Genomic DNA, 24,151 nt, shown 5'->3' with positions numbered 1-24,151 from the left:
ATCACACCAGCATCCTCACTACTGACTGGGTGTGGAGTCGTATGTGATAGCAGTGTGCACCCTTACATCACACCAGCATCCTCACTACTGACGATGGGTGTGGAGTCGTGTGTGATAGCAGTGTGCACCCTTACATCACACCAGCATCCTCACTACTGACGATGGGTGTGGAGTCGTGTGTGATAGCAGTGTTCACCCTTACATCACACCAGCATCCTCACTACTGACGATGGGTGTGGAGTCGTGTGTGATAGCAGTGTGCACCCTTACATCACACCAGCATCCTCACTACTGACGGTGGGTGTGGAGTCGTGTGTGATAGCAGTGTGCGCCCTGACATCACACCAGCACTACTGATGGTGGGGGTGGAGTCATGTGTGACAGCAGTGCGCCGTTACATCACACCAGCACTACTGACGGTGGGCGTGCAGTCGTGTGTGATAGCATTGTGCGCCCTGACATCACACCAGCACTATTGACAGTGGGCGTGCAGTTGTGTGTGATAGCAGTGTGCGCCCTTACACCACACCAGCACTACTGACAGTGGGCGTGCAGTCGTGTGTGATAGCTGTGTGCGCCGTTACATCACACCAGTACTACTGACGGTGGGCGTGCAGTCGTGTGTGATAGCAGTGTGCGCCCTGACATCACACCAGCACTACTGATGGTGGGGGTGGAGTCATGTGTGACAGCAGTGCGCCGTTACATCACACCAGCACTACTGACGGTGGGCGTGCAGTCGTGTGTGATAGCAGTGTGCGCCCTGACATCACACCAACACTACTGACAGTGGGCGTGCAGTTGTGTGTGATAGTAGTGTGCGCCCTTACACCACACCAGCACTACTGATGGTGGGCGTGAAGTCGTGTGTGATAGCAGTGTGCGCCCTTACATCACACCAGCACTACTGACGGTGGGCTTGGAGTTGTGTGTGATAGCAGTGGGCTGTTACATCACACCAGCACTACTGACGGTGGGCGTGCAGTCGTGTGTGATAGCAGTGTGCGCCCTGACATCACACCAACACTACTGACAGTGGGCGTGCAGTTGTGTGTGATAGTAGTGTGCGCCCTTACACCACACCAGCACTACTGATGGTGGGCGTGAAGTCGTGTGTGATAGCAGTGTGCGCCCTGACATCACACCAGCACTACTGACGGTGGGCGTGGAGTTGTGTGTGATAGCAGTGTGCGCTCTTACACCACACCAGCACTACTGATGGTGGGCGTGGAGTCGTGTGTGATAGCAGTGAGCGCCCTTACATCACACCAGCATCCTCACTGACGGTGGGTGTGGAGTCGTGTGTGATAGCAGTGGGCCGTTACATCACACCAGCACTACTGAAGGTGGGCGTTCAGTCGTGTGTGATATCAGTGTGCGCCCTGACATCACACCAGCACTACTGACGGTGGGCGTGGAGTTGTGTGTGATAGCAGTGTGCGCCCTTACACAACACCAGCACTACTGATGGTGGTCGTGGAGTTGTGTGATAGCAGTGTGAACCCTTACATCACACCAGCACTACGGACGGTGGGCGTGGAGTCGTGTGTGATAGCAGTGTGCACCCTTACATCACACCAGCATCCTCACTACAGACGGTGGGCGTGGAGTCGTGTGTGATAGCAGTGTGCGCCCTTACACCACACCAGCACTACTGACGGTGGGCGTGGAGTTGTGTGATAGCAGTGTGAACCCTTACATCACACCAGCACTACGGACGGTGGGCGTGGAGTCGTGTGTTGATAGCAGTGTGCGCCCTTACATCACATCAGCATCCTCACTACTGACGGTGGGCGTGGAGTTGTGTGTGATGGCAGTGTGCGCCCTTACATCACACCAGCACTACTGACGGTGGGCGTGGAGTTGTGTGTCATAGCAGTGTGACTGTTTCTGATCTCTGACCGCTCTCTCGTTCGCTCTATCCTTTCTGTTTTTTCTCTCCTGCTGCCGGTAGAATGAGATCCTCTCCCATCATCTGCAGAGGACCCTCGTCTGTGTGGATCGCCAGGTGGGATTTGGATGTTTTCCTTTGTATTTGCAGGATGTTAGTCGTTGAGTCCTGGAGCTGAACCGCGGCTTAGCATAGTTATCACCTCGCTCGTCTGGTCCGGTAGCCTTGGCCTGGCTACATTCAGAATATACGTTGTTTTCTTTAGCTTCTATCCACCTTTTTCCATTGTAACACCTGCCGCAGCCGAGTCCAGTTATCAGAGGGGCGAGAAGCCGTAGCGGGACTCGATCAGCTGCACTTTCTACTAATCCTACCGACTGTTGTCTGTGCCTTCCTCTTCTCCCTATCCCCCCACTCTTCTCTTTCCGACCTCCCGGTTGTCACCCCCCTCTTCCGATCTCTCGATTATCACCTTTTCTCTTCTGTCAGGGATTTATTTGTCTAACCCACTTCTGACACCAATATGTCAGGAATCCTGGATGAAGTTTTGCCCCCCAGTTGTCAGCAATCTATATATTATATACATGGTTGTATGATATATAAATCCCAACAACTTTTGTTTCTACTTTGTTTTGGTTCGGAACTCGCAGCTCTCTGGCGCTCCCCTTATCCTCAGGGCAGTCAGGGAACTGCACCTAGGACAAGTAGTCGCGGGAAAGGCTGCCTGGTCGCGTACTGGCTATCGGGCACTGTGCAGTGAGGGCGGTGTCATCAGTCCCAGGCCGGGACTACACACCCAAACCTCTGGTCCATCACTGCCAGGGTTCTACAATACCACCTCTGCTGCCACCAGTTCCTTGTTTCATACCAGAGGCGATATCGGGTCAGGAATCGACCCACTAGGTAGCGTAATTTAGTGCGGAGGACGTGTCGGTTCGATCATAGAGCCAAAAGAACGAACTAGTAAATTTAAATGTTTGCTCCAGAAAAGGATAGGCAGTGTATACAGAAAAATACAAAAGATATTACAAAAGGAGACACAATACAGTATGTACAGACAGTTACAAATAAAAGGGATTAAGATAAGAAACTTACTACATCTCAGTCACAGGTATGATGTGTCGATGAGGGGGGCAGAACCTTTCCAAGGGAAATGGTCCTTCAGCACAGCTTCCCAGGTGGCATCTGACGCCATCTCAGTGAGCGTCAGAGATTTATGCTTTTCTCTTGCAGACCTCACTTGGGGGCTGTGTTACAGGATGTACGCTCCTTCTGGAAAGTTATTAAAACTTTCTAGGTGCTTTAACTCTTTTTAGGGGGCTCATAGAGTAATGGCAGGGGGATTATGTTTTCTCATACGACATTATCTTTAATTTAAGACCAAACAGGACGTCTGTGTGATGCGGGAGGGCAGAAACCCTTTCCTCGGTTTCTGGTGACCCTTGAAGTCGCAAAATGCTGCTGTGAATAGCTTTAATTATGCTGATTCGGAAAAAATGTGTTTCCTGTCTCGGAGTATCGTGTTTTGTTAAATTCGAGTTTGAACAGAAAGGGACTTCTAAATCTTTGGTGGGAAGAACTGGATTTAGCTAGTCTAGTCATGAGTATTGGCCAGCTGCTGTGAGGAAGGGAGGGGAAGCGTGGCTAGAATTACACAGTGTAGGGAAGAGAGGGGGCTCAGCTACTGCCTGCACATGGGGCTTCGCGTTTACATTTCCAGCATGAGCACTGGAAGTGTACATAGGATTTTAGGGATTACTCATATTTTCCTGACATCTTCTTCCGATCTCAAGGCGCTCACCCCCCCCCCCCTTCTCCCTCCGATATCTTGACCATTACCCCCTCTTCCTTTGATCTCCCAGCCATCAACCTTCCTCTGATCTTCAAGCAATGACTGTCTCCCAGTGGTCCCTCCCTCCCTGTCGACCTCCTGGTGGTCACTCCATCCCTATTGATCTCCCAGTGGGGACCTCCCTCTCGATCTTCCAGCCGTCACGCACTCGCTCCCTCTCGATCTTCCGGCCGTCACGCACTCCCTCCCTCTCGATCTTCCGGCCGTCACGCACTCCCTCCCTCTCGATCTTCCGGCCGTCACGCACTCCCTCCCTCTCGATCTTACGGCCGTCACGCAATCCAATCCTCTCGATCGTCACGCACATTCTCCCTCTCCAATCTTCCCGCCGTCACGCACTCCCTACATCCCTCTGATCTTCCTGCCGTCGCACTCCCTACATCCCTCTGATCTTCCCGCCGTCACGCACTGCCTACATCCCTCTGATCTTCCTGCCGTCACGCACTCCCTACATCCCTCCGATCTTCCCGCCGTCACGCACTCCCTACATCCCTCCGATCTTCCCGCCGTCACGCACTCCCTACATCCCTCCGATCTTCCCGCCGTCACGCACTCCCTACATCCCTCCGATCTTCCTGCCGTCGCACTCCCTACATCCCTCTGATCTTCCCGCCGTCACGCACTCCCTACATCCCTCCGATCTTCTCGCCGTCACGCACTCCCTACATCCCTCCGATCTTCTCGCCGTCACGCACTCCCTACATCCCTCCGATCTTCTCGCCGTCACGCACTCCCTACATCCCTCCGATCTTCCTGCCGTCACGCACTCCCTACATCCCTCCGATTTTCCTGCCGTCACTACCACTCATGTTCTTTCCAGTCCTCTGGTGTTGGTTGCTGTCGCTGATCGGCTATGATCCCTGATTTCCGTTCTGACCTGTCAGTTCAGTAAGCTCTGCGTTGTCAGACTCTGCCCTCTTACTTGCTATCTGTGCCCTTGTTCCCAGTACCTGCCCAAACCATAGTTACTTTTGACTATGGTCTTTGCCCAGGGTCGTTAAGTGTCTCCTGGGGCAGTTGTGGCTTGTTGGATGATGTAGCTGTGAGATTTTTGCAGCCGTCTACTAAACCTTGTGCTCCTCCGTGTTTGACATAGATGAAAGACAATGAGCCACTAATCAGCATGGTTCACACCATGATTGAGAACTCCGCGCTCAGACCGCAGCTGTATCAGCAAGTAAGCTCAGTCATCATCTGCAACCTCACCTGGCCACTTCATAGCAAGTGCTCCTCCTACAGTGACATCATGTGCTAAGTGCTTCTCCCATAGTGACGTCATGTGCAATGTGTCCCTGCTATATCATATGTAGAGGCTGTTCCCCCACTATATCATGTCGTGTACATCTTCCACCATATCACATGCAGTGGCTTCTCCCTTCGCTATATCATATGTCACGTGCTCCTCCTCACCTGCGATATAATATGTATCTTCATCACATGAAGAGGCTCCTCCCCTGCTTATATTTACATTTATAAGCTCCTCCCTCAACTATATCATATGTAGGGGCTCCTCCACCCGCTATATGGCATGTCGAGGTTCCTCCCTCCACTATATCATATGTAGAGGCTCCTCCACCCGCGATATGGCATGTAGAGGCTCCTCCCTCCACTATATCATATGTAGAGGCTCCTCCTTCCTCTATATCATATGTAGTAAAGGCTCCTACACTGGCTATATGGCATGTCGAGGTTCCTCCCTCCACTATATCATATGTAGAGGCTCCTCCACCCGCGATATGGCATGTAGAGGCTCCTCCCTCCACTATATCATATGTGGAGGCTCCTCCTTCCTCTATATCATATGTAGTAAAGGCTCCTACACTGGCTATATGGCATGTCGAGGTTCTTCCCTCCACTATATCATACATAGAGGCTCCTCCCTCCACTATATCATACGTAGAGGCTCCTCCCTCCTCTATATCATATGTAGAGGCTCCTCCCTCTAGATCATATGTAGAGGCTCCTCCCTCTAGATCACATGTAGAGGCTCCTCCCTCCTCTAGATCACATGTAGAGGCTCCTCCCTCCTCTAGATCACATGTAGAGGCTCCTCCCTCCTCTAGATCACATGTAGAGGCTCCTCCCTCCTCTAGATCACATGTAGAGGCTCCTCCCTCCTCTAGATCACATGTAGAGGCTCCTCCCTCCTCTAGATCACAGGTAGAGGCTCCTCCCTCCTCTAGATCACAGGTAGAGGCTCCTCCCTCCTCTAGATCACAGGTAGAGGCTCCTCCCTCTAGATCACAGGTAGAGGCTCCTCCCTCCTCTAGATCACAGGTAGAGGCTCCTCCCTCTATCACATGTAGAGGCTCCTCCCTAGATCACATGTAGAGGCTCCTCCCTCCTCTAGATCACATGTAGAGGCTCCTCCCTCCTCTAGATCACATGTAGAGGCTCCTCCCTCCTCTAGATCACATGTAGAGGCTCCTCCCTCCTCTAGATCACATGTAGAGGCTCCTCCCTCCTCTAGATCACATGTAGAGGCTCTATATTACAGGTAGAGGCTCCTCCCTCCTCTATATTACAGGTAGAGGCTCCTCCCTCTAGATCAGAGGCTCCTCCCTCCTCTAGATCAGAGGCTCCTCCCTCCTCTAGATCACAGGTAGAGGCTCCCCCCTCTAGATCACAGGTAGAGGCTCCTCCCTCTATTACATGTAGAGGTTCCTCCCTCTATCACATGTAGAGGCTCCTACCTCTATCACATGTAGAGGCTCCTCCCTCTATCACATGTAGAGGCTCCTCCCTCCTCTAGATCACATGTAGAGGCTCCTCCCTCCTCTAGATCACATGTAGAGGCTCCTCCCTCCTCTAGATCACAGGTAGAGGCTCCGCCCTCCTCTAGATTACAGGTAGAGGCTCCGCCCTCTATATTACAGGTAGAGGCTCCTCCCTCCTCTAGATTACAGGTAGAGGCTCCTCCCTCTATATTACATGTAGAGGCTCCTCCCTCTATCACATGTAGAGGCTCCTCCCTCCTCTAGATCACATGTAGAGGCTCCTCCCTCCTCTAGATCACAGGTAGAGGCTCCTCCCTCCTCTAGATCACAGGTAGAGGCTCCTCCCTCCTCTAGATTACAGGTAGAGGCTCCGCCCTTCTCTAGATTACAGGTAGAGGCTCCTCCCTCCTCTAGATTACAGGTAGAGGCTCCTCCCTCTATATTACATGTAGAGGTTCCTCCCTCTATCACATGTAGAGGCTCCTCCCTCCTCTATATTACATGTAGAGGATCCTCCCTCCTCTATCTCACATGTAGAGGCTCCTCCCTCTTTATTACATGTAGAGGCTAACCCTGGGAGCTTGCTGTCCATACACACCGGGGACATCGTCCTTAGGACTTTATGGTCCGTACACAATGGGGTGCCCTGAACCTAGGAGCTTACAGTCCTTACACCCCTGTGGGCCCTCACCCTAGGACTTTGCAGCCTGTACCTATCGGGGGGGGGGGGGGGGTCCTGACCCTAGGACTTTACGTGCACATTGGGGTGCCCTGACCCTAGGACTTTGTGGTCCGTACATATCGAGGGGCCCTGACCCTAGGACTTTACGGTTCTTGTGTATCGGGGGGCCCTGACTCTAGGACTTTACGGTTCTTGTGTATCGGGGGGCCCTGACCCTAGGACTTTATGGTCCTTGCGTATCGGAGGGGGCCCTGACCCTGGGACTTTACGGTCCTTGCATATCGGGGGGGCCCTGACCTGACTTTACGGTCCATACACTTCGGGTGGCAATGAACCTAGACGCTTACTGTCCTTACACACCGATGAGCCCTTAACACGATAGGCCCTTAAGCTCCTGTGGTGGACGATGAGGGTCTTCCTCCCCTTCAGTGTGTGTGTGTGTCCTGATGCTGCCGGCCTCCATTATCGCCCCTCGGTCCCGGACGTGCCTGTGGGTCGTGTAATTGTGTTGTTTCCTTCGCAGATGACTCAGGACGACTGCAGGACGGCGACGTATAAGCATCGGCCTCAGGAGCTGGACGTCGATGTGAGTATCCAGTCCCCCAGCCGCTGGGTGTAGTGGTGCCACGTACGATGAGAGAGACCTCCGCAGCCACCACTACCCTCATCATTACTGGTTCGCACTGCCGTTCACTGCCCCGTCATGGTCAGGCCTCCTGCTCAGTTGCAGCATTCTGTGGTTAATGAAGCTCCAACCCCAGTGAGAACCTCGCCCAGGATGGAGCGGCTGAAGGCAGTCTGTCAGCAGGTTGGGGCTGCCCCATGTGAGGTGAGCAGCCTGATGTCAGGGCAGAGACCCTGATCCCATGGATGTGTTGCTGAAGATCTAGCAGTGCTCTGAATGCCGATTTGGTTATAACTCTGCCCCCATTACTGACTGGCAGTTCTGTGTACACTGTGCATAGGCAGAAAATATTGTTTGGTTCACCCTGCTGTACACCGTTTTAGCAGTTGGCGTGGTCGTTAAGTTACCGCTCACATGCACTTTGCACACAAGCCGACGAGCTGATCTTCTTCCTAATTCTCACAATGACAGGAAGGAAAAACTACAACCGCTGCTTCATTGAGAGGAGCAGGAAGAGAAGCTCATCCGCACATGACCCTGAGGATGACGATTACATGGGAGTGGTGACACCATCACCACGGAGCTGAATCCTGATACTGAGTCTATTACTCCTTTAGGATCTGGCATGATCTAGTGTTGAATATTAAGGCTGCTCACATTAACTTGTGAGACGCAATACTTTTAGTTATGGATCAAAGTTTCTGACAAGTTCTATACTTCATGTGTACAGGAAGCATATGAATACACCACCAGAACCATCATTAGTACATAATACAGCACCGGAGCCACCATCAGTACATGAATACGTCACTAGAACTATCATATGTACATGAAGACATCCCCATCACCAGTTCATGTACACATCACGAAAATCACCTTTTATACATTAATACTCGAAAGCACCGTCAGTACAGCAATACATCATCTGAATAGTTCACCGGATCCACCATTAGTACAGGAATACAGTATCGGAAACACCATTAGTACCGAGATTTGTCATCGCAAAAACCATCCGTACAGGGACACGTCACCGGAACCACCATCACTCCAGGGATACAGCATCCGAGCAGCCGTTGGTACAGGAATACGTCACCAGAACTTCAATCAGTAACGGACTCTTTCATCAAAACTACAATCGGTACATAAATACATCTCCAGAACCACCATCAGTACATGAGTACAAGAATGAAGCTTAGTACAGCGCTCAGTTCTCAGGTCAGCACTATATACATTTGTGTTGCATGAAACTACAACTCCCAGTATGTCATTAACCATGGTAAGAAGATACTGGGAGTTGTTGCCAGTCATCATCAGGCTGCAGACGTTACAGGAACCACAAAACTGATGAGACACAGGCAGGAACACAAATGTTTACATCCAGGTACATTTACAGTCAGTGCCCCCTTCTGTGCAGTCTCTATTCTGCCCATCACTTACTCCCCCACATTATAGCGCTAAGAGTCCATTGTGGCTTTCCCCTCATCACAGCCATCCTCTGTGGCACAGGAGTGGTCAGCAGTGTGATCAGGTGACCTCATTGCCGTCATCCTCTGTGGCACAGGAATGGTCAGAGGTGTGATCAGGTGACTGCATCACCGCCATCCTCTGTGGCACAGGAGTGGTCAGCGGTGACATCAGGTAACCTCATCGCCGCCATTCTCAGCGGCACAGGAATGGTCAGCAGTGTGATCAGGTGACCTCATTGCCGCCATCCTCTGCGGCACAGGAATGGTCAGAGGTGTGATCAGGTGACTGCATCACCACCATCCTCTGTGGCACAGGAGTGGTCAGCGGTGTGATCAGGTGACTGCATCACCACCATCCTCTGCGGCACAGGAGTGGTCAGCGGTGTGATCAGGTGACCTCATCGCTGCCATACTCTGCGGCACAGGAATGGTCAGAGGTGTGATCAGGTGACTGCATCACCGCCATCCTCTGCGGCACAGGAGTGGTCAGAGGTGTGATCAGGTGACTGCATCACCGCCCTCTGTGGCACAGGAGTGGTCAGCGGTGTGATCAGGTGACCTCATCGCCGCCATCCTCTGTGGCACAGGAGTGGTCAGCGGTGTGATCAGGTGACTGCATCACCGCCCTCCTCTGTGGCACAGGAGTGGTCAGCGGTGTGATCAAGTGACCTCATTGCCGCCATCCTCTGCGGCACAGGAATGGTCAGAGGTGTGATCAGGTGATTGCATCACCGCCATCCTCTGCAGCACAGGAATGGTCAGAGGTGTGATCAGGTGACCTCATCGCTGCCATCCTCTGCGGCACAGGAGTGGTCAGCGGTGTGATCAGGTGACCTCATCGCCGCCATCCTCTGTGGCACAGGAGTGGTCAGCCGTGTGATCAGGTGACCTCGTTGCCGCCATGCTCTGTGGCACAGGAGTGGTCAACGGTGTGATCAGGTAACCTCATTGCCGCCATGCTCTGCGGCACAGGTGTGGTCAGCCGTGTGATCAGGTGACCTCATTGCCACCATGCTCTGCGGCACAGGTGTGGTCAGCGGTGTGATCAGGTGACCTCATCGCCGCCATCCTCTGCGGCACAGGAGTGGTCAGCCGTGTGATCAGGTTCCCTCATTGCCGCCATGTTCTGTGGCACAGGTGTGGTCAGCCGTGTGATCAGGTGACCTCATTGCCGCCATGCTCTGCGGCACAGGTGTGGTCAGCGGTGTGATCAGGTGACCTCATCGCCGCCATCCTCTGTGGCACAGGTGTGGTCAGCCGTGTGATCTGGTGACCTCATTGCCGCCATCCTCTGCGGCACAGGAGTGGTCAGCGGTGTGATCAGGTGATCTCATTGACGCCATGCTCTGCGGCACAGGAGTGGTCAGCGGTGTGATCAGGTGATCTCATTGACGCCATCCTCTGTAGGAAACAGGAGTGGTCTGCGGTGTGATGAGGTGACCTCATCACGCTGCAGTACATCGCCTTTGCCCCGTAGCGCTGACGGTCAAAGCTTCTGGAAAACAGTGGGAGCAGGCGCTATAAACATTCTCCCAGTGGCCAACAGTTTTATGGCCGGACAGGGGGGCAGCACCTCAGACAGCTGCATGAGAAAGTGGTGGTCCCAGGGGAAATGCCCCACCAGTCCCTAGCTGCACCCCTGTGATTATCTGCAGCCCAGTAAGTTACATGGCTGCCGCTGAGGTCTCTGCCCCACGTGGCGCTGCCGCTGAGGTCTCTGCCCCACGTGGCGCTGCCGCTGAGGTCTCTGCCCCACGTGGCGCTGCCGCTGAGCTCTCTGTCCCACGTGGCGCTGCCGCTGAGGTCTCTGCCCCACGTGGCGCTGCCGCTGAGGTCTCTGCCCCATGTGGCGCTGCCGCTGAGGTCTCTGCCCCACTACATTGTGACAAACTCTCAGATGGGCGAGGAAGCGGGGGCGTTTATCAGCGAACGCTGCAGGATTACTGTATATAATTTCTGTATTGGATACCGCCTATCTAACCTCTCTACTTGCTGACTGCTTCCCTATCTGCTGACTGCAGCTTTTCCATGCTGAATGCCTCCCCTCTGTTTCCTCACATATGGCCTCTCCCTCCTTTCTGACTGCCTCTGTCCATCTCTCTTCTTGCTGTCGGCCTCCCTTTCTCTCTTTGCTGACAGCCTCCCTCTTTTTACTGACTGTCTCCCTCTCCTTCCTTGCTGGCGGCCTCCCTCTTTCACTCCTTGTTGGTTGACTCCCTCTCTTTCCCTTCTTGTTGACAGCCTCCCTCTTTCCCTTCTTGTTGACGGCCTCCCTTTCTCCCTCCTTGCTGGCGGACTCCCTCTCTTTCCCTTCTTGTTGACTGCCTCCCTCTCTCCCTCCTTGCGGACGGCTTCCCGCTTTCCCTCACTGACAACCTCCCTCTTTCCTTCCTTGTTGACGGCCTCCCTCTCTTTCCCTCCTTGCTGACGGCTTCCCTCTCTCCCCGCTGACTGCATTTCTATCCTCTAGGCCACACTCAGCAGACTGTGTGAGCAGGACAAGGCGGTGCAGGCCCTGGAGCAGAAGCTGCAGCAACTGCACAAGGAGAAGGTGAGAGCGCCCCCGGTGGTGGTGGTCCTTTGCCCTCCCGAGTCACTGACTTGCTGTGTTCCTGCAGTACACGCTGGAGCAAGCGCTGCTCTCCGCCAGTCAAGAGATTGAGATGAACACCGAGACCCTGACCGCTGTGCAGAGTGTGGTACTGCAGCGCGACGATCTGCAGAGCGGGCTGCTGAGTACCTGCCGCGAGGTGTCCCGGGCCACGGCGGTGAGTGCTGCACACAGGCCTGTCTGCACTGCCAGCGGCTGCCACTAGGGGGTCTATACGGTGCGGTGTCGCCCCCTGGTGGTGGCTGCAGGGTCTCACTGACCATACCCCAATCACTGCTGTCACTAGGGGGTCTGTACGGTGCTGTCGCCCCCTAGTGGTGGCTGCAGCCGGTCACTGCTCATACCCCAATCACTGCTGTCACTAGGGGGGTCTGTACGGTGCTGTGTCGCCCCCCTGGTGGTGGCTGCAGCCGGTCACTGCTCATACCCCAATCACTGCTGTCACTAGGGGGTCTGTACGGTGCTGTGTCGCCCCCTGGTGGTGGCTGCAGCCGGTCACTGCTCATACCCCAATCACTGCTGTCACTAGGGGGTCTGTACGGTGCTGTGTCGCCCCCTGGTGGTGGCTGCAGCCGGTCACTGACCATACCCAATCACTGCTGTCACTAGGGGGTCTGTACGGTGGTGTCGCCCCCTGGTGGTGGCTGCAGCCGGTCACTGACCATACCAAATCACTGCTGTCACTAGGGGGTCTGTATGGTGCTGTGTCGCCCCCTGGTGGTGGCTGCAGCCGGTCACTGACCATACCCCAATCACTGCTGTCACTAGGGGGTCTGTACGGTGCTGTCGCCCCCTAGTGGTGGCTGCAGCCGGTCACTGCTCATACCCCAATCACTGCTGTCACTAGGGGGTCTGTACGGTGCTGTGTCGCCCCCCTGGTGGTGGCTGCAGCCGGTCACTGCTCATACCCCAATCACTGCTGTCACTAGGGGGTCTGTACGGTGCTGTGTCGCCCCCTGGTGGTGGCTGCAGCCGGTCACTGCTCATACCCCAATCACTGCTGTCACTAGGGGGTCTGTACGGTGCTGTGTCGCCCCCTGGTGGTGGCTGCAGCCGGTCACTGACCATACCCAATCACTGCTGTCACTAGGGGGTCTGTACGGTGGTGTCGCCCCCTGGTGGTGGCTGCAGCCGGTCACTGACCATACCAAATCACTGCTGTCACTAGGGGGTCTGTATGGTGCTGTGTCGCCCCCTGGTGGTGGCTGCAGCCGGTCACTGACCATACCCCAATCACTGCTGTCACTAGGGGGTCTGTACGGCGCTGTGTCGCCCCCTGGTGGTGGCTGCAGCCGGTCACTGACCATACCCCAATCACTGCTGTCACTAGGGGGTCTGTATGGTGCTGTGTCGCCCCCTGGTGGTGGCTGCAGCCGGTCACTGACCATACCCCAATCACTGCTGTCACTAGGGGGTCTGTACGGCGCTGTGTCGCCCCCTGGTGGTGGCTGCAGCCGGTCACTGACCATACCCAATCACTGCTGTCACTAGGGGGTTCTGTACGGTGCTGTGTCGCCCCCTGGTGGTGGCTGCAGCCGGTCACTGCTCATACCTCAATCACTGCTGTCACTAGGGGGTCTGTACGGTGCTGTGTCGCCCCCTGGTGGTGGCTGCAGCCGGTCACTGCTCATACCTCAATCACTGCTGTCACTAGGGGGTCTGTACGGTGCTGTGTCGCCCCCTGGTGGTGGCTGCAGCCGGTCACTGCTCATACCCCAATCACTGCTGTCACTAGGGGGTCTGTACGGTGCTGTGTCGCCCCCTGGTGGTGGCTGCAGCCGTTCACTGCTCATACCCCAATCACTGCTGTCACTAGGGGGTCTGTACGGTGCTGTCACCCCCTGGTGGTGGCTGCAGCCGTTCACTGCTCATACCCTAATCACTGCTGTCACTAGGGGGTCTGTACGGTGCTGTGTCGCCCCCTGGTGGTGGCTGCAGCCGGTCACTGACCATTTCCCACTTCCTGCCAGTGCAGGATTTCTGTCTCCGCCTGGCGATGCAGCAGAGCCGCTGCTGTAACGCTCCGCTTTTTTGCCGTTAATGCAGGAGTTGGAGCAATCCTGGAGGGAATATGACACGTTAGAGCGAGAGGTCACGACCGCAAGAAACAGGATGCGGGATCAATTAGAGCGCCTGGGGGAGGTCCAGGTAAGAGCCTCCGCCACCTCTGCGGGGTGGTCAGACGTGGGCACTGCTGGCTGCTTCCAGAGAGCAGCAGCGCAGTGGTGTATCGGGCTGTGCTCATCTCGTGCTCTCTGTAGACGGAGGCTGCTGGCATCCAGCGAGCGCAGATGCAGAAGGAGATCTGGAGGATCCAGGACGTGATGGAGGGTCTCAGTAAGCACAAGCAAAGGAGGCTGGAGACAGGTGAGTGCTGGAACCGAGCTGAAGTGTAAAACATGGAGGAGGCCGGCCACAGTCTGATTAACTTACTGACTCGTGTCTTATAGGAGATCCCAAGCTGCCGTCATCAGGGCTGACTTCTGGGGAGGTGAGTGCTGCGCCTTCAGTGGGCCGGGCCCACAAGATGCATGTGTCCGCGAGTGCTTCGGTGTTGGGGGGGGGGGGATGTGCAGCCCTGACCGTGGGTCCTCGTGCTCCAGCCGGAGACGTGTCCTGTCTGCTGCATGCTTGGTGTGTATTATGGGCTGTGACCATGATGGTGACGGGCTGTGACCATGATGGTAGCGGGCTGTGCTGATAGTGGTGGGATATGGTGGTGGCCTGTGATCATGATGGTAGCGGGCTGTGCTGATAGTGGTGGGATGTGATGGTGGCGGGCTGTGATGGTGGTGGCCTGTGATCATGATTGTGGCGGGCTGTGCTGGTGGTGGCGGGCTGTGCTGGTGGTGGGCTGTGATCATGATGGTGGCGGGCTGTGCCGGTGGTGGCGGGCTGTGCTGATGGTTGACTGTGATGGTGGCGGGCTGTGATCATGTTGGTGGCGGGCTGTGATGGTGGGCTGTGATCATGATGGTGGCGGGCTGTGCTGATGGTTGGCTGTGCTGGTGGTGGGCTGTGATCATGTTGGTGGCGGGCTGTGATCATGGTGGCTGGCTGTGCTGGTGGCTGGTTGTCATGGTGGCAGGCTGTGATAGTGGTGGCCTTTGATCATGATTGTGGCTGGCTGTGCTGGTGGCGGGCTGTGATGGTGGTGGCCGGTGGCTGGCTGTGCTGATGGTTGGCTGTGATGGTGGTGGGCTGTGATCATAATGGTGGCAGGCTGTGCTGATGGTTGGCTGTGATGGTGGTGGGCTGTGATCATGATGGTGGCTGGCTGTGCTGGTGGTGGGATTTGATCATGATGGTGGTGGGCTTTGATCATGATGGTGGTGGGCTGTGATCGTGGTTGGCTGTGATCATGATGGTGGGATGTGATGATAGTTGGCTGCTCCAGGCCCTGGTACTGATGAGGGTGGACTCCTCTATCACACGACTCTGTGTGTGGTGAGTGCCTTCTGGTGGCGGAGGCTGAGTGCGGGTTTGGCAGGTGGCTGAAGGCAGGTGTGCAGGGTCAGGCAGTGTGGTCTCCTTTTGGCCCATGTTGCTTTCCGGTGAGATGACGATGCGCCGCACTCCCTGCGTCTCTGTAACGACCTGTTCTGCAATCTGCAGGAAGAGGAGCGCGTTCCTCCGCGTCCTCCGCTCCCGCGCTCCTATGACTTTGCTGATGCAGCTCCCTCTCTTCCCCATGTACCAAGTGATAGCAGCTCGTCCTTGCTGTGTTACAGCAGGGGCCCCGTCCACCTCCCCGACGACAAGACCGCCCATCACGTGCAGACCTATCAGAGAAACGGATCCCACTGTGTAAGAGCCGTGCCCTCCGCCCGCGCCTGTCGCTCCACCCCATCTCTTCACCCACAGTGCCCTCTACCTGGGCCTGTCACTCAACCTCATCTAATTGACCGCAGTGCCCTCCCCCCGGGCCTGTCGCTCCACCCCATCTCATCGCCTGAAGTGCCCTCCCCCCGGGCCTGTCGCTCCACACCATCTCATCGCCTGAAGTGCCCTACGCCCGCGCCTGTCGCTCCACCCCATCTCTTCACCCACTGCGCCCTCCCCCCGGGCCTGTCGCTCCACCCCATCTCATCGCCTGAAGTGCCCTCCCCCCGGGCCTGTCGCTCCACCCCATCTCATCGCCTGAAGTGACCTCCCCCCGGGCCTGTCGCTCCACACCATCTCATCGCCTGAAGTGCCCTCCCCCGCGCCTGTCGCTCCACCCCATCTCTTCACCCACAGTGCCCTCTACCTGGGCCTGTCACTCAACCTCATCTAATTGACCGCAGTGCCCTCCCCCCGGGCCTGTCGCTCCAACCCATCTCATCGCCTGAAGTGCCCTCCCCCCGGGCCTGTCGTTCCACCCTATCTCATTGCCTGAAGTGCCCTCCCCGGTCCTGTCGCTCCACCCCATCTCATTGACCGCAGTGCCCTCCCCCCGGGCCTGTCGCTCCAACCCATCTCATCGCCTGAAGTGCCCTCCCCCCGGGCCTGTCGCTCCACCCCATCTCATTGCCTGAAGAGCCCTCCCGCGGTCCTGTCGCTCCACCCCATCTCATTGCCTGAAGTGCCCTCCCCCGGTCCTGTCGCTCCACCCCATCTCATTGCCTGAAGTGCCCTCCCCCGGGCCTGTCGCTCTATGCCATCTCATTGCCTGAAGTGCCCTCCCCCGGGCCTGTCGCTCCAAGCCATCTCATTGCCTGAAGTGCCCTCCCCCCGGGCCTGTCGCTCCACCCCATCTCATTGCCTGAAGTGCCCTCCCCCCGGGCCTGTCGCTCCACCCAATCTCATCGCCTGAAGTGCCCTCCCCCCGGGCCTGTCGCTCCACCCCATCTCATCGCCTGAAGTGCCTTCCCCCGGGCCTGTCGCTCCACCCCATCTCATTGCCTGAAGTGCCCTCCCCCCGGGCCTGTCGCTCCACCCCATCTCATCGCCTCAAGTGCCCTCCCCCGGGCCTGTCGCTCCACCGCATCTCATTGCCTGAAGTGCCCTCCCCCCGGGCCTGTCGCTCCACCCCATCTCATCGCCTCAAGTGCCCTCCCCCCGGGCCTGTCGCTCCACCCCATCTCATTGCCTGAAGTGCCCTCCCCCCGGGCCTGTCGCTCCACCCCATCTCATCGCCTCAAGTGCCCTCCCCCCGGGCCTGTCGCTCCACCCCATCTCATCGCCTCAAGTGCCCTCCCCCCGGGCCTGTCGCTCCACCCCATCTCATCGCCTCAAGTGCCCTCCCCCCGGGCCTGTCGCTCCACCCCATCTCATTGCCTGAAGTGCCCTCCCCCCGGGCCTGTCGCTCCACCCCATCTCATCGCCTCAAGTGCCCTCCCCCCGGGCCTGTCGCTCCACCCCATCTCATCGCCTCAAGTGCCCTCCCCCCGGGCCTGTCGCTCCACCCCATCTCATCGCCTCAAGTGCCCTCCCCCCGGGCCTGTCGCTCCAACCCATCTCATTGCCTGAAGTGCCCTCCCCCTGGGCCTGTCGCTCTATGCCATCTCATTGCCTGAAGTGCCCTCCCCCCGGGCCTGTCGCTCTATGCCATCTCATCGCCTGAAGTGCCCTCCCCCTGGGCCTGTCGCTCCACGCCATCTCATTGCCTGAAGTGCCCTCCCCCCGGGCCTGTCACTCTATGCCATCTCATTGCCTGAAGTGCCCTCCCCCCGGGCCTGTCGCTCCACCCCATCTCATCGCCTGAAGTGCCCTCCCCCGGGCCTGTCACTCTATGCCATCTCATTGCCTGAACTGCCCTCCCCCCGGACCTGTCGCTCCACCCCATCTCATCGCCTGAAGTGCCCTCCCCCCGGGCCTGTCGCTCCACGCCATCTCATTGCCTGAAGTGCCCACCCCCCGGACCTGTCGCTCCACCCCATCTCATTGCCTGAAGTGCCCTCCCCCTGGGCCTGTCACTCTATGCCATCTCATTGCCTGAAGTGCCCTCCCCCCGGGCCTGTCACTCTATGCCATCTCATTGCCTGAAGTGCCCTCCCCCGGGCCTGTTGCTCCACCCCATCTCATCGCCTGAAGTGCCCTCCCCCCGGGCCTGTCGCTCCACCCCATCTCATCGCCTGAAGTGCCCTCCCCCCCGGGCCTGTCGCTCCACCCCATCTCATCGCCTCAAGTGCCCTCCCCCCGGGCCTGTCGCTCCACCGCATCTCATCGCCTGAAGTGCCCTCCCCTGGGCCTGTCACTCTATGCCATCTCATTGCCTGAAGTGCCCTCCCCTGGGCCTGTCACTCTATGCCATCTCATTGCCTGAAGTGCCCTCCCCCTGGGCCTGTCACTCTATGCCATCTCATTGCCTGAAGTGCCCTCCCCCCGGGCCTGTCGCTCCACCCCATCTCATCGCCTGAAGTGCCCTCCCCCCGGGCCTGTCACTCTATGCCATCTCATTACCTGAAGTGCCCTCCCCCGGGCCTGTCGCTCCACCGCATCTCATCGCCTGAAGTGCCCTCCCCTGGGCCTGTCACTCTATGCCATCTCATTGCCTGAAGTGCCCTCCCCTGGGCCTGTCACTCTATGCCATCTCATTGCCTGAAGTGCCCTCCCCCCGGGCCTGTCACTCTATGCCATCTCATTGCCTGAAGTGCCCTCCCCCCGGGCCTGTCGCTCCACCCCATCTCATCGCCTGAAGTGCCCTCCCCCCGGGCCTGTCGCTCCACCCCATCTCATTGCCTGAAGTGCCCTCCCCCGGGCCTGTCGCTCCACCCCATCTCATTGCCTGAAGTGCCCTCCCCCCGGGCCTGTCGCTCCACCCCATCTCATTGCCTGAAGTGCCCTCCCCCCGGGCCTGTCACTCTATGCCATCTCATTGCCTCAAGTGCCCTCCCCCCGGGCCTGTCGCTCCACCCCATCTCATTGCCTGAAGTGCCCTCCCCTGGGCCTGTCACTCTATGCCATCTCATTGCCTGAAGTGCCCTCCCCCCCGGGCCTGTCACTCTATGCCATCTCATTGCCTGAAGTGCCCTCCCCCCGGGCCTGTCACTCTATGCCATCTCATTACCTGAAGTGCCCTCCCCCGGGCCTGTCGCTCCACCCCATCTCATTGCCTGAAGTGCCCTCCCCCCGGGCCTGTCGCTCCACCCCATCTCATTGCCTGAAGTGCCCTCCCCCTGGGCCTGTCGCTCCACCCCATCTCATCGCCTGAAGTGCCCTCCCCCCGGGCCTGTCGCTCCACCCCATCTCATTGCCTGAAGTGCCCTCCCCCCGGGCCTGTCGCTCCACCCCATCTCATTGCCTGAAGTGCCCTCCCCCTGGGCCTGTCGCTCCACCCCATCTCATCGCCTGAAGTGCCCTCCCCCCGGGCCTGTCGCTCCACCCCATCTCATTGCCTGAAGTGCCCTCCCCCCGGGCCTGTCACTCTATGCCATCTCATTGCCTGAAGTGCCCTCCCCCCGGGCCTGTCACTCTGTGCCATCTCATTGCCTGAAGTGCCCTCCCCCCGGGCCTGTCACTCTATGCCATCTCATTGCCTGAAGTGCCCTCCCCCTGGGCCTGTCAATCTATGCCATCTCATTACCTGAAGTGCCCTCCCCCGGGCCTGTCACTCCACCCCATCTCATCGCCTGAAGTGCCCTCCCCCCGGGCCTGTCGCTCCACCCCATCTCATTGCCTGAAGTGCCCTCCCCCCGGGCCTGTCGCTCCACCCCATCTCATTGCCTGAAGTGCCCTCCCCCTGGGCCTGTCGCTCCACCCCATCTCATCGCCTGAAGTGCCCTCCCCCCGGGCCTGTCGCTCCACCCCATCTCATTGCCTGAAGTGCCCTCCCCCCGGGCCTGTCACTCTATGCCATCTCATTGCCTGAAGTGCCCTCCCCCCGGGCCTGTCACTCTATGCCATCTCATTGCCTGAAGTGCCCTCCCCCCGGGCCTGTCACTCTATGCCATCTCATTGCCTGAAGTGCCCTCCCCCCGGGCCTGTCAATCTATGCCATCTCATTACCTGAAGTGCCCTCCCCCGGGCCTGTCGCTCCACCCCATCTCATCGCCTGAAGTGCCCTCCCCCTGGGCCTGTCGCTCCACCCCATCTCATCGCCTGAAGTGCCCTCCCCCCCGGGCCTGTCGCTCCACCCCATCTCATCGCCTGAAGTGCCCTCCCCTGGGCCTGTCGCTCCATGCCATCTCATTGCCTGAAGTGCCCTCCCCCGGGCCTGTCGCTCCTCCCCCCCGGGCCTGTCGCTCCACCCCATCTCATCGCCTGAAGTGCCCTCCCCTGGGCCTGTCGCTCCACGCCATCTCATTGCCTGAAGTGCCCTCCCCCCGGGCCTGTCAATCTATGCCATCTCATTGCCTGAAGTGCCCTCCCCCTGGGCCTGTCACTCTATGCCATCTCATTGCCTGAAGTGCCCTCCCCCTGGGCCTGTCGCTCTATGCCATCTCATCGCCTGAAGTGCCCTCCCCCTGGGCCTGTCGCTCTATGCCATCTCATCGCCTGAAGTGCCCTCCGCCTGGGCCTGTCACTCTATGCCATCTCATCGCCTGAAGTGCCCTCCCCCTGGGCCTGTCACTCCACCCCATCTCATCGCCTGAAGTGCCCTCCCCCCGGGCCTGTCGCTCCACCCCATCTCATCGCCTGAAGTGCCCTCCCCCTGGGCCTGTCACTCTATGCCATCTCATTGCCTGAAGTGCCCTCCGCCGGGCCTGTCACTCTATGCCATCTCATTGCCTGAAGTGCCCTCCCCCCGGGCCTGTCACTCTATGCCATCTCATTGCCTGAAGTGCCCTCCCCCGGGCCTGTCACTCTATGCCATCTCATTGCCTGAAGTGCCCTCCCCTGGGCCTGTCACTCTATGCCATCTCATTGCCTGAAGTGCCCTCCCCCGGGCCTGTCACTCTATGCCATCTCAATGCCTGAAGTGCCCTCCCCCCGGGCCTGTCGCTCCACCCCATCTCATTGCCTGAAGTGCCCTCCCCCTGGGCCTGTCACTCTATGCCATCTCATTGCCTGAAGTGCCCTCCCCCTGGGCCTGTCACTCTATGCCATCTCATTGCCTGAAGTGCCCTCCCCCTGGGCCTGTCGCTCCACCCCATCTCATCGCCTGAAGTGCCCTCCCCCTGGACCTGTCGCTCTATGCCATCTCATCGCCTGAAGTGCCCTCCCCCTGGGCCTGTCACTCTATGCCATCTCATTGCCTGAAGTGCCCTCCCCCGGGCCTGTCACTCTATGCCATCTCATCGCCTGAAGTGCCCTCCCCCGGGCCTGTCAATCTATGCCATCTCAATGCCTGAAATGCCCTCCCCCTGGGCCTGTCGCTCTATGCCATCTCAATGCCTGAAATGCCCTCCCCCCGGGCCTGTCACTCTATGCCATCTCATTGCCTGAAGTGCCCTCCCCCTGGGCCTGTCACTCTGTCATCTCATTGCCTGAAGTGCCCTCCCCCTGGGCCTGTCGCTCTATGCCATCTCATCGCCTGAAGTGCCCTTCCCCGGGCATGTCGCTCTATGCCATCTCAATGCCTGAAATGCCCTCCCCCTGGGCCTGTCACTCTATGCCATCTCAATGCCTGAAGTGCCCTCCCCCGGGCCTGTCACTCTATGCCATCTCAATGCCTGAAGTGCCCTCCCCCGGGCCTGTTGCTCTATGCCATCTCATCGCCTGAAGTGCCCTCCCCTGGGCCTGTTGCTCTATGCCATCTCATCGCCTGAAGTGCCCTTCCCCGGGCCTGTTGCTCTATGCCATCTCATCGCCTAAAGTGCCCTCCCCCTGGGCCTGTCGCTCCACGCCATCTCAATGCCTGAAGTGCCCTCCCCCTGGGCCTTTCACTCTATGCCATCTCATTGCCTGAAGTGCCCTCCCCCCGGGCCTGTCGCTCTATGCCATCTCAATGCCTGAAGTGCCCTCCCCCTGGGCCTGTCGCTCCACCCCATCTCATTGCCTGAAGTGCCCTCCCCCGGGCCTGTCGCTCCACCCCATCTCATCGCCTGAAGTGCCCTCCCCCCGGGCCTGTCGCTCTATGCCATCTCATCGCCTGAAGTGCCCTCCCCCTGGGCCTGTCGCTCTATGCCATCTCATCGCCTGAAGTGCCCTCCCCCGGGCCTGTCACTCTATGCCATCTCATTGCCTGAAGTGCCCTCCCCCTGGGCCTGTCGCTCCACCCCATCTCATCGCCTGAAGTGCCCTCCCCCGGGCCTGTCACTCTATGCCATCTCATTGCCTGAAGTGCCCTCCCCCCGGGCCTGTCGCTCCACGCCATCTCATCGCCTGAAGTGCCCTCCCCCTGGGCCTGTTGCTCTATGCCATCTCATCGCCTGAAGTGCCCTCCCCCGGGCCTGTTGCTCTATGCCATCTCATCGCCTGAAGTGCCCTCCCCCGGGCCTGTTGCTCTATGCCATCTCATCGCCTGAAGTGCCCTCCCCCGGGCCTGTTGCTCTATGCCATCTCATCGCCTGAAGTGCCCTCCCCCGGGCCTGTTGCTCTATGCCATCTCATCTCCTGAAGTGCCCTCCCCCGGGCCTGTTGCTCTATGCCATCTCATCGCCTGAAGTGCCCTCCCCCGGGCCTGTCGCTCTATGCCATCTCATCGCCTGAAGTGCCCTCCCCCGGGCCTGTTGCTCTATGCCATCTCAATGCCTGAAGTGCCCTCCCCCTGGGCCTGTCGCTCCACGCCATCTCATTGCCTGAAGTGCCCTCCCCCCGGGCCTGTCGCTCTATGCCATCTCAATGCCTGAAGTGCCCTCCCCCTGGGCCTGTCGCTCCACCCCATCTCATTGCCTGAAGTGCCCTCCCCCGGGCCTGTTGCTCTATGCCATCTCAATGCCTGAAGTGCCCTCCCCCTGGGCCTGTCGCTCCACGCCATCTCATTGCCTGAAGTGCCCTCCCCCCGGGCCTGTTGCTCTATGCCATCTCATTGCCTGAAGTGCCCTCCCCCCGGGCCTGTCGCTCTATGCCATCTCAATGCCTGAAGTGCCCTCCCCCTGGGCCTGTCGCTCCACCCCATCTCATTGCCTGAAGTGCCCTCCCCCTGGGCCTGTCGCTCCACGCCATCTCATTGCCTGAAGTGCCCTCCCCCCGGGCCTGTCGCTCTATGCCATCTCAATGCCTGAAGTGCCCTCCCCCTGGGCCTGTCGCTCCACCCCATCTCATTGCCTGAAGTGCCCTCCCCCTGGGCCTGTCGCTCCACGCCATCTCATTGCCTGAAGTGCCCTCCCCCCGGGCCTGTCGCTCTATGCCATCTCAATGCCTGAAGTGCCCTCCCCCTGGGCCTGTCGCTCCACCCCATCTCATTGCCTGAAGTGCCCTCCCCCTGGGCCTGTCGCTCCACGCCATCTCATTGCCTGAAGTGCCCTCCCCCTGGGCCTGTCACTCTATGCCATCTCAATGCCTGAAGTGCCCTCCCCCTTGGCCTGTCACTCTATGCCATCTCATTGCCTGAAGTGCCCTCCCCCTGGGCCTGTCGCTCCACGCCATCTCATTGCCTGAAGTGCCCTCCCCCCGGGCCTGTCACTCTATGCCATCTCAATGCCTGAAGTGCCCTCCCCCTGGGCCTGTCGCTCCACCCCATCTCAATGCCTGAAGTGCCCTCCCCCTGGGCCTGTCGCTCCACGCCATCTCATCGCCTGAAGTGCCCTCCCCCCGGGCCTGTTGCTCTATGCCATCTCAATGCCTGAAGTGCCCTCCCCCGGGCCTGTCGCTCCACCCCATCTCATCGCCTGAAGTGCCCTCCCCCTGGGCCTGTCGCTCCACGCCATCTCATCGCCTGAAGTGCCCTCCCCCCGGGCCTGTTGCTCTATGCCATCTCAATGCCTGAAGTGCCCTCCCCCTGGGCCTGTCGCTCTATGCCATCTCATCGCCTGAAGTGCCCTCCCCCTGGGCCTGTCGCTCCACGCCATCTCATTGCCTGAAGTGCCCTCCCCCCGGGCCTGTCGCTCTATGCCATCTCAATGCCTGAAGTGCCCTCCCCCTGGGCCTGTCGCTCCACCCCATCTCATTGCCTGAAGTGCCCTCCCCCGGGCCTGTCGCTCCACCCCATCTCATCGCCTGAAGTGCCCTCCCCCGGGCCTGTCGCTCCACCCCATCTCATTGCCTGAAGTGCCCTCCCCCGGGCCTGTCGCTCCACCCCATCTCATCGCCTGAAGTGCCCTCCCCCTGGGCCTGTCGCTCTATGCCATCTCATTGCCTGAAGTGCCCTCCCCCCGGGCCTGTCACTCTATGCCATCTCATTGCCTGAAGTGCCCTCCCCCTGGGCCTGTCGCTCTATGCCATCTCATCGCCTGAAGTGCCCTCCCCCGGGCCTGTCGCTCCACCCCATCTCATCGCCTGAAGTGCCCTCCCCCGGGCCTGTCGCTCTATGCCATCTCATTGCCTGAAGTGCCCTCCCCCT

General features: G+C 58.6%; 1 protein-coding gene across 14 annotated transcripts in view; it reads left to right on the top strand.

Annotated features, from left to right (window-relative positions):
- The window catches only part of PLEKHA5 (pleckstrin homology domain containing A5), a 113,724-nt gene that overhangs the window by 75,302 nt on the left and 14,271 nt on the right, over positions 1-24,151 (top strand). For 4 of the 14 annotated variants that reach the window (XM_073562355.1, XM_073562354.1, XM_073562359.1 and 1 more), the window contains 9 exons: positions 1,955-2,008; positions 4,840-4,920; positions 7,666-7,728; positions 11,704-11,784; positions 11,852-12,001; positions 13,891-13,992; positions 14,106-14,211; positions 14,295-14,335; positions 15,460-15,651. In XM_073562355.1, the coding sequence (XP_073418456.1) occupies positions 1,955-2,008; positions 4,840-4,920; positions 7,666-7,728; positions 11,704-11,784; positions 11,852-12,001; positions 13,891-13,992; positions 14,106-14,211; positions 14,295-14,335; positions 15,460-15,651 (870 nt within the window). Of the gene's footprint in view, positions 1-1,947; positions 2,009-4,839; positions 4,921-7,665; positions 7,729-8,238; positions 8,523-11,703; positions 11,785-11,851; positions 12,002-13,890; positions 13,993-14,105; positions 14,212-14,294; positions 14,336-15,459; positions 15,652-24,151 lie in introns of those variants that run through there. The other 10 variants (XM_073562360.1, XM_073562358.1, XM_073562366.1 and 7 more) reach the window with 8 other exon arrangements.

The sequence above is a fragment of the Dendrobates tinctorius genome, unplaced genomic scaffold, assembly GCF_039654945.1.
Source record: "Dendrobates tinctorius isolate UK_male_01 unplaced genomic scaffold, ASM3965494v1 ptg000348l, whole genome shotgun sequence".
In the NCBI taxonomy this organism is placed as follows: Eukaryota; Metazoa; Chordata; class Amphibia; order Anura; family Dendrobatidae; genus Dendrobates; species Dendrobates tinctorius.
The sequence above is the reverse complement of the archived record's forward strand: the minus strand, read 5'-3'. Positions and strand labels throughout refer to the sequence as shown.